The following is a 15,237-nucleotide window of genomic DNA, read 5'->3' on the forward strand; positions in this document are numbered from 1 at the left end:
TATTCACATTACTTATTAATGACTTGGGTAACAGCATAGAAAGTCATAAATTCAAATTTGCTGATGACACAAAGTAGAGCGGCATTGTGTACAGTGCAGATGATGGCATAAAATTACAAAGGGATATTAGATAGACAAGGTGAATGGGCAAAATTGTGGCAGATGGAATTCAATGTAAGTGAGTCTGAGGCTATTCACTCTGGACCAAAGAAATGATAGATCTGAGTACTTTCCAGATAGTATGAAGTTAAATAATGACCAAAGAGACTTGGAGTGTCAGATGCATGGATCTTTAAAATGTCATACACAAGTGCAGAAAATAAACAAGAAAGCTAATGGAGTGCTGGTCTTTATTTTTGGAAAACTGGAGGACAAGGATGCCCAAGTTACACTGCCATTGTACAAAATCCTGGTTAAACCCCACAAGGAATACTGTAAGCAGATCTGGGTACACACCTTCAAAAGGATATATTGGCCTTGGAGGGAGTTCAACATGGATTTATCAGAATGATACTGGATTTCAGGGGTATGAGGAGAGATTACAAAAATTAAGGGGTAATCTGATCGAGGTCTTCCAAGGTATTGCAAGTCGTTGATGTTAAGAAGAAGGATGTGCTGGAAATTTTAAAAAACATGATGATAGATAAGTCCCCTGGGGCTGAGGGGATATACCCAAGGTTACTACGGGAAGCGAGGGATAAGATTGCTTTGCCTTTAGCAACAATCTTTGCATCCTCGCTGTCCACTGGAGTAGTACCAGGGTGGGAAATGTTATTCCTTTGTTCAAAAATGGGAATAGGGATAATTCTGGGAATTAGAGACCAAACAGTCTTACATCAGTAGTGGGCAAATTACTGGAGAGGATTCTGAGAGATAGGATTTATGATTATTTGGAAAAGCATAGCTTGAATGAGAGATAGTCACCATGGCTTTGTGAAAAGCAGGTCATGCCTCACAAACCTTATTGAATTCTTTGAGGATGTAACAAAACACATTGATAAAGGTAGAGCAGTGGATGTGGTGTATGCGTATTCTAGCAAGGCATTTGATAAGGTTACCCACGTAAGGAGACATGGGATACAGGGAAATCTGACTGTCTGGATACATAATTGACTGGCCCATAGAAGACAGAGGGTGTTAGTAGATGGAAAGTATTCAGCCTGGAGTTTAGTGATCAGTGATGCTCCGCATGGATCTCTTCTGGGACCTTTGCTCTTTGCAACTTTTAGAAATGACTTGGATGAGGAAGCAGAAGGGTTGGTTAGTAAGTTTGCCAATGACATGAAAGTTGGTTGAGTTATGAGTAGTATGGAATGCTGTTGTAGATTACAATGGGACAGTGATAGGATGCAGAGCTGAGTTGAGGAGTGATAAATGGAGTTCAATTTGGAAAAGTGTGAAATGATTCACTTTGGAAAGTCTAATTTGAATGCAGAGTGGAGGAACAGCAGGATCTTGGAGTCCATGACCATAGATCCCTCAAAGTTTCCACCCAAGTTGATAGAATTGTTAAGAAAGCATATGGTGTGTTGGCTTTCATTAGCAGTTTGATGGAGCGAGGGCTTTTCTCATTGGAGCGAAGAAGGGTGAGAGGTGACTAGGTGTATAGAGGCATAGATAGAGTGGATAGCCAGAGACTTTTTCCCAGGGCGGAACCGGCTATCACGTGGGGCCATAATTTTAAGGTGATTGTGGAGGAAGGTTAGGGGAGACGTCAGAAGTAGGTTCTTTACAGAGAGTGGTGGGTGCTTGGAATGCACTGTCAGCAGTGGTGGAGTCAGATACATTAGGGACATTTAAGCGAGTCTTGGTTAGGCACATGGATGATAGTAAAATGAAGGGTATTTACTAGAAGATAACAATGTGAATGTCGAAGGAACATTGTGTACCAAGGAACCTTAAAACCCCTCAAAAAACGAACAGGAAATAACATCACCACAAACCCAGGAACCCCATCCAGGAGAAAGATATAAATAGAAAGCAAGAGACAACAGCTTCGCTTCACTTGGAGGTCACCACTGATAATGTTACTTAGCCAGGTAATGAAACGTCTGGATATCAAACCTACAGCTCAGCAAGCAAACCTACACCCTAAACCATAAAAGTGTAAGAAAAATTGATAATAGAACAATTAAGACTTTTTATCTTAATGCATGAAGAATTCAGAATAAGTTAAAATGAAATGATGGTGTAAATCTAGGTAAATGAATATGACCTCATAGCCATCAAGAAAACATGGTTACAAGGAAAAATACTGGGAACTAAATATTCAGGGATATTTTACCTTTCAGAATGACAGGAGGGATGGAAAAGGTTGAAATGAGGACAGTTGTGAGAGATGATCTAAGCCCAGATGATGTAGAGTCCATTTGGGCAAAGATTAAGAAATTACAGCCAGGGAAATAAGATATTGGTAAGAGTGTACGGAGCCCCAAACAGTAGCCAGTCTGTAGGAAACACTATAAATCAACAAATAATGGGAGCATATAAAAAGAATAAAGCAATAATCATATCTTCACATTGATAAGGTTAATCAAGTTGAAAAGGATAGCTACAACAATGAATTAATATAATGCATCAGGGAGTTTCCAAGAGTAATAGGTCAAGGAGCCAATTAGGGAGCAGGCTATCTTGGATCTAATAATGTGTAATGAGGCAGGTTTAATAAGTAACAGATACCCAAGGAAGTGGTGGTCACAACATGATAGAATGTAACATTCAATTTGAGAATGAGGAACTTGGGTCAGAAACAACTGTGTTTAATTTAAATAAAGGGAATTACAATGCAATGAGGATAAAGATAGCTTATGTGAACTGGGCAGATTGATTAGCAGGAATGACAGTTAACAAGCAGTGGCTGTAGGGAGCCCACCTCTGGTGCAGTGAGTGTCCCTGTCCCTAGATTAGAGGCACCTGGGTTCAAGTCTCACCTCCTCCAGAGGCATGTAATAATCTCCAAACAGGTTGATCAGAAAAACAATTTTAAAAATGACAGTGGCAGGTATTTGAGGAGGTCATTCATGACATTCAGCAAAATCCCAGTAAGGACTAAAGATTCTAAGAGAGGGATAAACCAACCATGCTAACCAAGGAACTTAAGGAGAATATTACGTTGTAAGTAAAAGCACATAAGGAGGCCAAAGTCAGTAATAGCTCCAAAGAGTAATATAAATTCAGGATCTAGCAAAGGAGGATAAAAAAGATAGGAACGTCAGAGAAAGTAATTTACGGGGTCAAACTAGCAAGGAATATAAAAACTGACAGAAAAAGCTCGTTTAAATATATAAAACGGAAGTAAGAGGTTAAAGCGAACATTCACCCTTTAGGAAATGAATCTGATATGGTGGCTTTGGAGAGCAAGGAAGTGGCAGAGGAATTAAACAAATATTTTGCACCTGTATTCTACAGGTAGAAGATACTTCAAATGTCCCATTAATACGAAAGAATATGGGGAAGAATTAAGTACCATCATCATCATTAAAGGGCAGCATGGTGGCACAGTGGTTAGCACTGCTGCCTCACAGCGCCAGAGACCCGGGTTCAATTCCTGCCTCAGGCCACTCTCTGTGTGGAGTTTGCACATTCTCCCTGTGTCTGGGTTTCCTCCAGGTGCTCTGGTTTCCTCCCACAGTCCAAAAATGTGCAGGTTAGGTGAATTGGCCATGCTAAATTGCCCGTAGTGTTAGGTGAAGGGGTAAATGTTGGGGAATGGGTCTGGGTGGCTTGCGCTTCAGCGGGACGGTGTGCATTTGTTGGGCTGGAGGGACTGTTTTGTGGGCAGCACAGTGGCACAGTGGGCGGCACAGTGGCACAGTGGTTAGCACTGCTGCCTCACAGCGCCTGAGACCCGGGTTCACTTCCCGCCTCAGGCGACTGTGTGGAGTTTGCACGTTCTCCCCATGTCTGCGTGGGTTTCCTCCGGGTGCTCCAGTTTCCTCCCACAGTCCAAAGATGTGCAGGTCAGGTGAATTGGCTATGCTAAATTGCCCGTAGTGTTAGGTAAGGGGTAAATGTAGGGGTATGGGTGGGTTTCGCTTCAGCGGGTCGGTGTGGACTTGTTGGGCCGAAGGGCCTGTTTCCACACTGTAATGTAATCTAATCTAAAGTAAGTAGTATTAGACAAACTAATGGGGTTAACGGCAGATAATTATCCTGGCCCTGATGGCATGCATGCTAGGCTCCTAAAAGAGATAGCTGCAGAGAAAGTGGATACATTAGTTGTAAATTTCCAAAAATTGTTGGATTCTGGAGAAGTGACACAAAATTGGAAATCCACTCATGTGATAATGTGTTCAAAGAGAGGGAGCCAAATGTGGGCAACTATGGGCCAATTAGCTTAATATCTATGATTGAAGTATTTGAATCAATTATTAAGATAGTAATAGCAGAACATTTGGCAAGTTATAACCTAATCAAACGTCAGCGTGGTTTCATGAAAGGGAAATCTTGTTTGACTAATTTAATAGAATTTTCAAGGAAGTGTCAACCAGAACAGATAGAGGGGAACCAGAAGATAACGTGGCATTTGGGCTTCTAGGTGTTCGATAAGGTACCTCACAAAAGGTTAAATCATAAGAACCAATGGTGTTGGAGGTGTATATTGCTCTGGTAGAGAACTGGCACATGAGCAGGAAACAGCAAGTGGGGATAAGGAGTTATTTTTCAGGTTAGTATTTGTGGCTAGTGGAGTTTCAGAGAGATCAGTGTTGGGACCACAACTGTTTACACTATATATTGATGACTAGGAGTAAGGAACTGAGCATAATATAGTCAAATTTGCAGGAGTCACAAAAATAGCTGGAAAGGCATGTTGTGAGACATTTAATAAAGGTTCAAAATTAAGAGATTTTGAACGGAGTTCTGGATGTAAGTTTGCTTACTGAGCTGGAAGGTTAGTTTTTCAGGCATTTCGCCACCATACTAGGAAACATCAGTGAGCCTCCGGATGACCAGAGTAAATGAAAAACTCTGCACTGGCAGGATAGGCAGTAACCAGAGATCATAAATTTAAAGTATCCAGCAAAACAGAGTGGGCAAGATGAGAATTTCGTTTTATAAACACAGCAAATTTTATTTGGAATGGTCTATGAAAGTGAAAGTAGATTAATAGTAACTTCAAAAAGATGTTGGATAGCTATTTGAAGGGAAAATATTTAAGAGGGTTATGGGGAGAGAGCAAAGGGGTGGGACTGACTGATTCGCTCTTTCATGCTTGAATGGTGTTCTTCTCAGCTGTATGATTCTGAATCACTTCAGGTCACAAAGCAGGCTCAGAAGTCTATCCCCTGACATAGGTAAATGGTGTTGTGGAGCCTTTTGTAGGTTGGATAGATTTTACAGGATGGAAAAAACAGGTAAAGGGGATATGCAACTACTTGGCAATTACAAATGTAACCTCCCGTAGCCATTTTCAATCCATAAAGTGGCGAATACAACCAATAGAAGACACCTAAACAATAATATAATCAAACTGTCATTCTGGATTTTTGTACATGATGAACATTACATTTTGTAAGTGATCAAATAATATTAAAAACATTAACAAGTTTGAAAATGGCTTTACTAGATTTTGAAATGTACAAAATAACCATGAAATTGGAAGCTTCTTTGCCAATAACATTTCAGTTTTTACTCTTATACACAAACCTTAATAAAAAATATCTAAAGTCATCAGCCATGTTGGGTTATTTACAGATTTACTTTGTGCAGATGAAAGGTGTCATAATGACAATATATGCTCCAGATAATCAAATACTGATTATAACTATTTACACTAGATACACATGGATGCAGCAGAATCCTGTGTCTTTATTCAGTAAAATGCAGTCTTTTTCACTGGCTGACTGGTTGAGTGGATAGGTACACCACTCAGTGCACTGGTCACTGGTCAATGTACTTGAACCTATGTGCAGAGAGCATTGGGTGTGTTCTATGATAGTTCAATACTTATAATCCTAGGCAAGTTCTGCCCCAGCTCCTATTCATATCTTCACCAATCTGAATGCACACAGCAAGTTAAGATGGTAAACTCTCAAAGGAATTGGGATGATGGCGGTTTGACTTGCACTTCCTCAAGCTTACCTGTCCCTACTGGGGGTGAGGAATCCCAAGAAGCAAATACAAAGAAAGAAAGATCAACATAAATGTTAATCTACTGAGAATTGGTGTACAATCGAGGAATAAAGGAAAATAATATCTGAAAGAAAAATCACAATGTACATCTAAACCTACCTATTATTTGTTCTGCAAAGAACACAAATCCTAGCCCTAAATATTACTTCCTGTTATCATGTTTTCATGACTTTATCAGCATTTACTAAATCAAGTTTGCTGCCAAGATGTCAGATATAATTTTTTTTTTAAGAAATGCTGACTGTCGCAATGTCTCTACCCAAAGAAGCTGACTGGAACCAGAGTATTTCAGGAATCTCTCCCCAAATTCCAACATCTTTTAATATACATATAAAAATGGGTAACGTAACAGGAACTCGCTGATCTGTATGTAAACATTTCAGATCAAAAGTGTCATAAAAGCAAAGTGCTGGAAAAACTCAGCAGGTCTGGTAGCTTCTGTGGAGACAGAAAACAAAGTCATGTTCAAGTTAACTCTTTTTCTATCCACAGATGCTGCCACTGCCCTGTTTAATCGCAGATTTCCAACACCTGCAATATTTTCCTTTTATCTTAGCATGTGTCTGTGATACCTCAGGTGTCATGTCTTCTTATGGGTGTAAATTTCAGACTAAAAAATTACAAAGTCACAATTCCCTTGGATTTTCCAGCAGTTTAACAGAGTGGTGACCTTAATGGAAGGAACTTAAGGTCTAAACATCAATAACTGTCTCTGGTCCTGCTCAAACTACAGGAGATTTACAGTCAGTCTTGGAAGTTTGGCTCTGACAATTTCTTCGGCACAAGTAGGGTGATTCCACTAACCTTAGCCCTTTGTGCAGTTCTTTTTAAAACAGTGGTACGAAATGTTTTTAGTTCTGACTGACTGCACATAGGGAATTTGGGAGAGGACAAACCAATCTTAACTAGGTGTTTTCTGTGCATTCAAATCGATTTCCCTGAGTATTGATGATTTATAAGTTTTTCTGTTTTGTTTAGTATTTGTACAAGGGAAGGCAAAATTGGCCACTGTCATAGTTCAAACACTGTTCTCTTCTTCCGGATCTCAGCTCCTTTTGTATTTTAAGGCCCAGTTCACTTCCTCATGAAGTTCTTCTCCAGGGCAGCAGGTGTTCGTTGAATAGAATGAACATTGCGTTTGACACGATCTTCTAATGATGACGTTGCAGTGCTTTGTAGTTTAATTTTGCTGCAGATGGGGAGAAAAAATTTTTTAAAAGGAAGTATAAATCCACAGTTATCTTTGCAGAATGAAATGTTTAAAACATGGTTTTAAAGAAGTTCAAGCAAATCTATGAAGTCACTACAATTTTGAGAAAGGATAATTACAAGGGAATAAACCATAGTACAAATGTTCACACACTGGAATAAAATCATGTTTGTGGACTGAGATTATGTGAAGACATTCTTTCAGATTTGACCGGAGAGAGATCCAAGATGGGGGCTACCCAGCAAGTCTGAGTCTATAGTGCTCCTCCCAAGACTTGGGTAAAGTGGGTCACCCACCCCCACCACACTTACCAAATCATTTATAATAGCTGTTTAATTTAATTAGTTGTTTAATATTAAATTTAAACAATCTAATCTTTAGTAAAAATGACTAAAGGGAAGGGAGCCCGCAGCTCTCAACAAGCAGGAACCCCTCCCCCACCCTCTCCAGCTGCAGCTGAGGCATCCACAGCCGCCCCAGGGGACTTACCTACGGTGACAAGCCTTGTAGAAATGATCTCCAAACTGGGTGCGAAGATCGACGCTTTCATCGAAGAATCCCGAAATCGATGGGACTCGCTCTTGGCCGCGCTGCAGAAGCACGACCGAGACATCCAAGAAATCGAGCGCCGAGTCGGAGGGGTGGAGTTAAAGGCCGCGACCTCCGAAACTACAGCTCAATCGGCCGTGGATGGTCCGGACTCTCGAACAGTCCGGACCTTAGAGAATCACATTGACGACCTCGATAATCGGGATTGTCGAAAAAATATTTGTTTGCTGGGCCTTCCCGAACGGGAAGAGGAAGGCCAGCTTACAGTGTTTCTCGAGCAGTGGCTGCCACAGCTTTTAAATCTGAAAGCTGGATCAGGCCAGGTAAGGGTAGTATGGGCCTACCGGGTCGCAAAATGCGGGCCTGGCTCGAACCAGCGCCCACGCCCGGTCCTGTTCCGGCTGCAGAGCTACAAGGAGAGGCAGATACTCTGAGAAGCCTCTAGAAATCTTGGAAAAGACCCCCAAGCTATGATCTATAAAGGATCTAAGATTATTCCAGGACTTTTCCCTAGCTCTGGTCCGAAAGAGGAAGGCATTCGACGAGGCGAAGAAGCGTTTAAGGGACTTAAATATTCAGTACTCCTTACGCTACACAGCGACGCTACGCTTTTACCATGAAGGATCCGTATATAACTTCGGATCGCCAGAAAAGGCTAAGGAATTCTTGGAATCTCTTAGATAAACTGTAAGACATAATGGATGTTGGTTGGCCTTCACCCCGCTTTGGTTTATATCCCCCCTTTTTTTTCTCTTATCTTACTGTTTAATATCATGGGGGGTGGGGAGAGGGATTTGATTTTCTCCCCCCTCTTGGGGTTGTTTTCTTTTATTATTTTATGTATATATGTGGGATGTATGTATATGTGTGTGTGTGTGTGTGTGTGTGTGTGTGTGTGTGTGTGTGTGTGTATAAGCTGGGGGATTTGGTTAATGTTGGTGGGGGGAGGTGGTTACCTTATTCAATTTTACCTCTGTCTTTAGGAGCGGGGTTGTTTTCCCTTGTTATTTTGTATTACTATATTTATATTTAATTATTATTTGTTGAGGTTGTAATTTTATAGTTATATGTTTATATATGGTATTAACATTACCAAATATATCCAGGTGTTGGTATGGGTGGGGGTAGGGTGCTCACTGTTAACTCTAGCTTTGTATTATATCTGAATTCTCCTCATTTTATTGAGGAGCGCCTGGGTCAAGGGTGGGGCATTGGTTGGGAGAGGATATGATGGACTTTTGGAGAGGAAGTGACACCCCCTGGAAACAAGGGGGAAAATCTCCACTTAGATACGTTTTATTTTTTTTTATTTAGAAATAGATTTTTATTGTATTGTTGTGAGTGTATTAGAGAGGCTTTATTTTTGTAAATTTTATATGCTCTACACTCGGGATGTTCTGGATAGGGTTTCCCCTCCCGAGGGATATAGCTTTCCTACAGGAGACACAGCTGTCGGATAAAGAACACTTGAAATTACGACAGGGTAGATTTGATCAGGCCTTTTTTTGTTCTTTTAGCTCAAAAAGCAGGGGAGTTGTTATTCTTGTTCGGAAGAATTTCCCTTTCAAAATCCTAAAGCAGATAAAAGACGAATCTGGACGATATATTTTGATTAAAGCTCTCATAAATGGAGAGGAATATGGAATTGTAAATTTGTACTGCCCCCCCAGCACACCCCTTTAAATTTATAACAGAAGCCTTTTCAAAATTGATGGTTTTTGGTGCCCATCATACAATTATAGGGGGAGACTTTAATTGTATTATGGATCCGGAAATAGATAGGATTCGCAAGAGTATCTCCCAAATCTAGACAACTGATGGATCTGAACAAAGAATTAGGATTAAAAGATGTATGGAGATGTCTTCATCCACAGGGCAGAGATTTTTCTTTCTACTCCAATCCACATAAATGTCATACCAGAATTGATATGTTTTTTGTCCCCTCGATTTTTTTAAATTCCATATCCTCCTGTAAAATAGGTAGTATAGCAATTTCCTGTATATATGGAAACTAAGGCATTGGCGTATGGACCCCTCCCTAATGAAAGATAGTAAATTTGTAAAGTACTTCTCTCAAGAATTTAAAACTTTTTTAGAAATTAATTCAGGTACAGCTAGCAACCCATCAATGATGTGGGAGACCATCAAAGCTTACACGCGAGGTTTGATCATCTCCTACTCAGCGACCCAGAAGAAATTGAAGGGAGAACAACAGCGTCTGCTTGAAGCTCGCTTAAAAGCAGCTGAAACAGCATACACTGATAGACCTTCTATTATTAAATTGCAAAGGATTACGGCTCTTAGGACAGCTCTAAACACTACGCTTACTCAAACGGCTAAGAGGGAAATATTATTTGCAAAACAAAGGTTATATGAATATGGCGACAAACTGGGTAGATACTTAGCATTTCTTGCAAAGAAAAAAAAGGCCCCTCAGACTATTACGTCTATCAAGGAAAGTACGGGTATTTTGACTCATGATCATAAAAAGATTAAGGCGATCTTTAGAGAATTTTATTCTGAGTTATATAAATCGCAAGATTGTGAAGATAGGACGAGGAGGATGCAGTCATTTTTAAAAAAATTTGACCTTTCCAGGCCTAACTCCGGAACAGGTATCGGTCCTAAATGCTCCTCTAACAGTCCAAGAAATACTTGATGCAATTAGGCAACTTCAGAGTGGTAAGGAACCGGACCCAGATGGTTTTCAAGCTGAATTCTATAAAGAATTTACAGAAATATTGGCTGGTCCACTTATGGACATGTATAACTATGCATATAGTCAGGGCTGTCTCCCACCTTCGCTGAAAGAGGCAAATATCTCTCTCATCCTTAAAAATGGAAAGGATCCAGAAGATTATACATCATTTAGACCAATATCCTTGCTAAATGTAGATTTTAAAATCCTTTCTAAAACGCTAGCACTGAGACTAGAAAGGGTACTGCCACATATTATAAAGGAGGATCAGATGGGGTTTACTAAGGGCCGTAGATCATCCAATAATATTAGAAGGGTTTTGAATATGATTCAAGCCTGTCATCAGGGAAAGATACCAGGAGAAGTACTTTCATTAGACGCGGAAAAGGCATTTGATAGGGTTGAATGGTCATATTTGTTTTACACATTGGAAAGGTTTGGCGTTGGACAGGTGTTTACCAAATGGGTCTCAACATTGTATAATGATCCCAAAGCAGTTGTGGTTACCAATGGATTAGGTTCGGATAGCTTCAGTGTGGGTAGGGGCAGCTGTCAGGGATGTCCCCTCTCGCCTTTATGCAGATGATGTTCTTCTATTCCTCAGTCATCCTCTGATGTCCGTACCTCGCCTAATCCAAGTTATTAATACATTTAGCGCATTCTCAGGCTATAAAATTAATTTTTCAAAATCGGAGGCTATGCCAATGGGTGGCCTTGCTATGACACCCCACTTAGTGGACGGATCCCTTTTTCCCTTTCGCTGGTCCCTGGAGGGCTTCTTATATTTAGGCATTTTTATTACTCCAGTATTTGGTCAGTTGTATAAGGCTAATTTTGTGCATTTACTGGAAAGGATAAGGCAGGACCTCCAGCGATGGCGAGACCTTCCAATTTCCTGGTTGAGTAGAATAGCACTAATCAAAATAGTCCGGCCCCGTCTCCTATATCCTATGAGAATGCTTCCGGTGATGCTGCCAAGGACGGCTCTACGTAAATTATATGGCTGGCTGGGTTCCTTTATCTGGAATCATAGATGGCCCCTCATTAAGCTGAAAAAGCTACAGCTTCCACAGACAAGGGGAGGATTGGACTTTCCAGACTTTAGGAAATATCAGTTAAGTTCCCTATTAAGTTACATAGCTGATTGGGTCTTGTCTGATCCACAATCAATCTGGTTGGACATCGAGACCTCTCAAGTAAAATACCCACTTATTAACCTTTTATTTTCAGACAAGAGGAAAATCATTACAGATCACTGTAAAAACCCTATAATACTAAACACAATTAAGGCTTGGAATATAATGCGGCAAAATGAGGGCAACTCACATAAAACATCCGATAGTGGGAGCATGGGGATTCCAACCAGGGTTTACAGATGCCACTTTTAAACTCTGGAGATCCAGGGGTATCTCATGTTTAGGGGACCTATTTAAGGATGGGGTCCTGATGTCTTTTGAACAGCTGCGTCAGAAATTTGGATTACCTAATGGAGACCTCTTTCGATATTTCCAAATTCGAGATTATATACAGAAGACTACGTTATTAGATAGTCTTTATAAATCAGATAGAGAATGTAGTGTCCTACGACCAGTGGGGGTATCTTCCGTCAGTACTATTTATCATTTACTACATGATGAAGTATTGGGAGATATGGATAATCTGCTTAAAACATGGGATCAGGATTTGGGACTAGAAATCTCTATAGAAATGTGGAATGATATTTGGGAAAACGCTAGATACTTCATAGGGCCCATATAGCACCGGTTCGATTGGCAAAATTTAATGCAGGAGCATCTCCAATGTGTCCCAAATGCAAAATAGAGGCGGGCACTCTTGTACATTGCCTATGGACCGGTCATAACATCCGTAGATATTGGACTAAAGTAGCAAGTACCCTGACAGAAATTTTAGGAAAGGAAATTAAAGTGGACCCTGTATCTCTCCTTTTGGGCTTTTCGAACTTCCCCTCCCTGGACATGTACGGGAAGAGACTATTTTCTATTCTTTCTTTCTGTGCAAGGAAAAATATTTTGGTGAACTGGGTGGCTGAGGGCCCCCCTGGACTTTCAAATTGGCACAGACTAATTATGGAATGTATTCCCCTTGACTTCCTTACAAATATGGTGCACCGAAAGACCGAATTATTTTATAAAATATGGCAGCCCTTCTTGAATTACATAAATACAGATATTTCGGCTATCCTAACAAGGGCTTTTATTTAATTGAGATTACAAACCTGGCTGGTCCGGGGCCCCTTAGGAGAGGAATCCCGCACGAATACGGGTTTTATTACATCTGATGTTAACACATTCCGAGCATGTAAGAGATTTAAATATTCACTCTGGTTAGTTGTAGGTTAGATTAGTAGATAGTTGAGTTTTGTTTTTTTTTCTTTTGTTAAATTTTGGCTATTGTATATTTGATTTAATTGTATATCAATGTTTATATTTGAGAGTTTTGTTTATTTTTGTGAACTTGTAAAAATGTTAAATTTCTAATAAAAATATCTATATAAAAAAAAGATTTGACCGAAGAATCCCAGGTCTTTGCTAAGTTGAAAAGTTTACTCTCTAATCACACCATACCAAACCTTTTCCTAGGATAATTCTGGTTCTTTAATTGATCTCTGGAAATACCTGTAACGTTGATCCGTCAGATCCACAAAACCCAAACCTCAGTGTAGAATATGTTGCTGTTCTGCAGCAGTGTACTCCAAATTATCTATTAATATTGGTAGTAAGCAATAGTCAAATTCTCCAGAAGTGGAATGTTAGAAGTAAAGACCATGTGTAGTTTTGGGGTAAAACAAGCAGGGTTTGAGGAAAGCGAACAGCTAGATTAAATAAGTAGATATAATAAATCATCATTTTAAAAATGTAGATTGGATTTCTTTTCATACAGTTGCATTTTCATAGTTAATTAATGAAACATTTAGACAAATTTGGGAAGAAAACCAGCAATAGTTTGAGCATTGGAAATTCTGTTTGGTAGGGGTGACCGTCTAGAGGTTTATAAAATCATGAGGGGCTTGGATAGGATAGGCCTTTTTCTTTATTTTTGGTGTGTGTGCGTGTGTGTGTGTGTGTGCGTGCGCGCAAATCTAGAGGGGATAGGTTTAAGGTGAGAGGGAAAAGATTTTAAAAGGATACGAGGGATAACATTTTCACACATACGGTGATGTACGCATGAAACAGGCTGCCAGAGGAAATGGAGGAGGCAGGTCCATTTAAAAGGCATCTGGATGGGTATATGAATAGGAAGGGTTGAGAGGGATATGGGCCAAATGGTGGCAATGGGACTCGGTCAGATTGGGATGTCTGTCGGTGTGGATGAGTTGCATCGAGGGCCTGTTTCTGTACTATATAACTCTGTGACCAGCAAGGAGATGGGAAATGCAAAACTGATTCGACAACAGTGCAGACAGATGTGTGCAATGACAGTGTGACAAATTCACATCAAATGGGTTCTATTATGAATATGCACAGAAGAAATTAGAATGAGAAAAAGTTGACATAAAAGTGATAAAAACATCAGAGTAATATGTTGTAGAAGTAAAAACTGAAACTACATTGGAGACAAACAGCAAAAAACACAAAACAGTCTGTTTCTTTGCATTCAAAGGATTTGACCAATGAGTAAAGGAGAGATTCCACATTAAACAGAAACTGCTTATGAATTCGTAGAAAAAGTCGTCAAATTCCCATTTAAAAATTGATAAGCATGCATCCTATACAAAGTTATACTTACAACTTTGAATCTCTATAAACCACTGATGGGCATGTATGGAAATCCTCAATCTGAGAACCATTGGCTACCTTTTAACACAAGCCATTTCCTATCACTGTGAAATTTCACTGTTCCCAAGAAACGCTCTCATGTCTCAGCTCATAAATGCACTACCCACATGGAATGGATCCACGCAAGAGTTTCATTTTTATTTTGGTTTATGTTCAGAATGCAGAACTGCAAGTAGCCTCATTGCCTGAGGCACGGATAACATCAATTAAACTTATATACTGCTTTTCAGATAACATTTGGTAATATAAAATAATAAAACATTTAAACAATCAAAAACATCACAGGGTGTGTTCGGGCTAAATTTGACAATGAGTCACATAAGGAGCAGATTAAAAGGAAGAAAGAGACAGGAAAGGAAATCGATAACTTGGAGTGTCTAGGAAGCTTCTCTCCCTGAGGCATTTTGAGGCTGAGTGATGTTACCTTCACTAATTTTAGGTCAAACCACTGGTAATGTTTCTGCTGTTCCCATTTATGTCTTCTCTCAACTGTTTATTCTTTTTTGATTAGCGCCCTCATTCCGATATCATTTAACCCCCCACCCCGTAAGACCTTCCCTCCCACTACTCCTTCAACCGCTCTTCAGTCCCTGGCTCTGCACTTGCTTAAAAAATTTGAATCTTGCTACTACTAGTATTTTTGATGTGACGTCTTCAAGCTGAAACATGAGCTCAGTTTCTTTTTCCACAGATGCTGCCTGATCTACTGAGTGCTTTGAACATATTCCTTTTTCCCTGCTGTGCCTTCCTGATTGTATATTACTGACCTCTGCTGGAGCGTGTGTAGGCTGGAACTGGGCAAAGCTGAAATAAAGTTCACATCAAGGAAGATGCCAACATTCCCTGTGTCT

The 15,237-nt window shown here is 40.0% G+C and overlaps 1 protein-coding gene and 1 pseudogene across 2 annotated transcripts in view; one reads left to right on the forward strand and one right to left on the reverse strand.

The window, feature by feature from the left end:
• Positions 1–5,542: 5,542 nt before the first annotated feature.
• cwc25 (CWC25 spliceosome associated protein) overlaps positions 5,543–15,237 on the reverse strand; it is a 51,501-nt gene continuing 41,806 nt past the window's right edge. For both annotated transcript variants that reach the window (XM_087977766.1, XM_087977765.1), the window contains one exon: positions 5,543–7,321. In XM_087977766.1, the coding sequence (XP_087833892.1) occupies positions 7,207–7,321 (115 nt within the window). In that variant the 3' untranslated portion in view covers positions 5,543–7,206. The remainder of the gene's footprint in view (positions 7,322–15,237) is intronic.
• On the forward strand, positions 7,729–14,921 carry LOC148141543 (uncharacterized; annotated as a pseudogene).

Source organism: Chiloscyllium plagiosum, unplaced genomic scaffold (assembly GCF_037043375.1).
Source record: "Chiloscyllium plagiosum isolate Xiang-an unplaced genomic scaffold, Cpla_swu_hap1 HiC_scaffold_32, whole genome shotgun sequence".
Lineage (NCBI taxonomy): Eukaryota > Metazoa > Chordata > Chondrichthyes > Orectolobiformes > Hemiscylliidae > Chiloscyllium > Chiloscyllium plagiosum.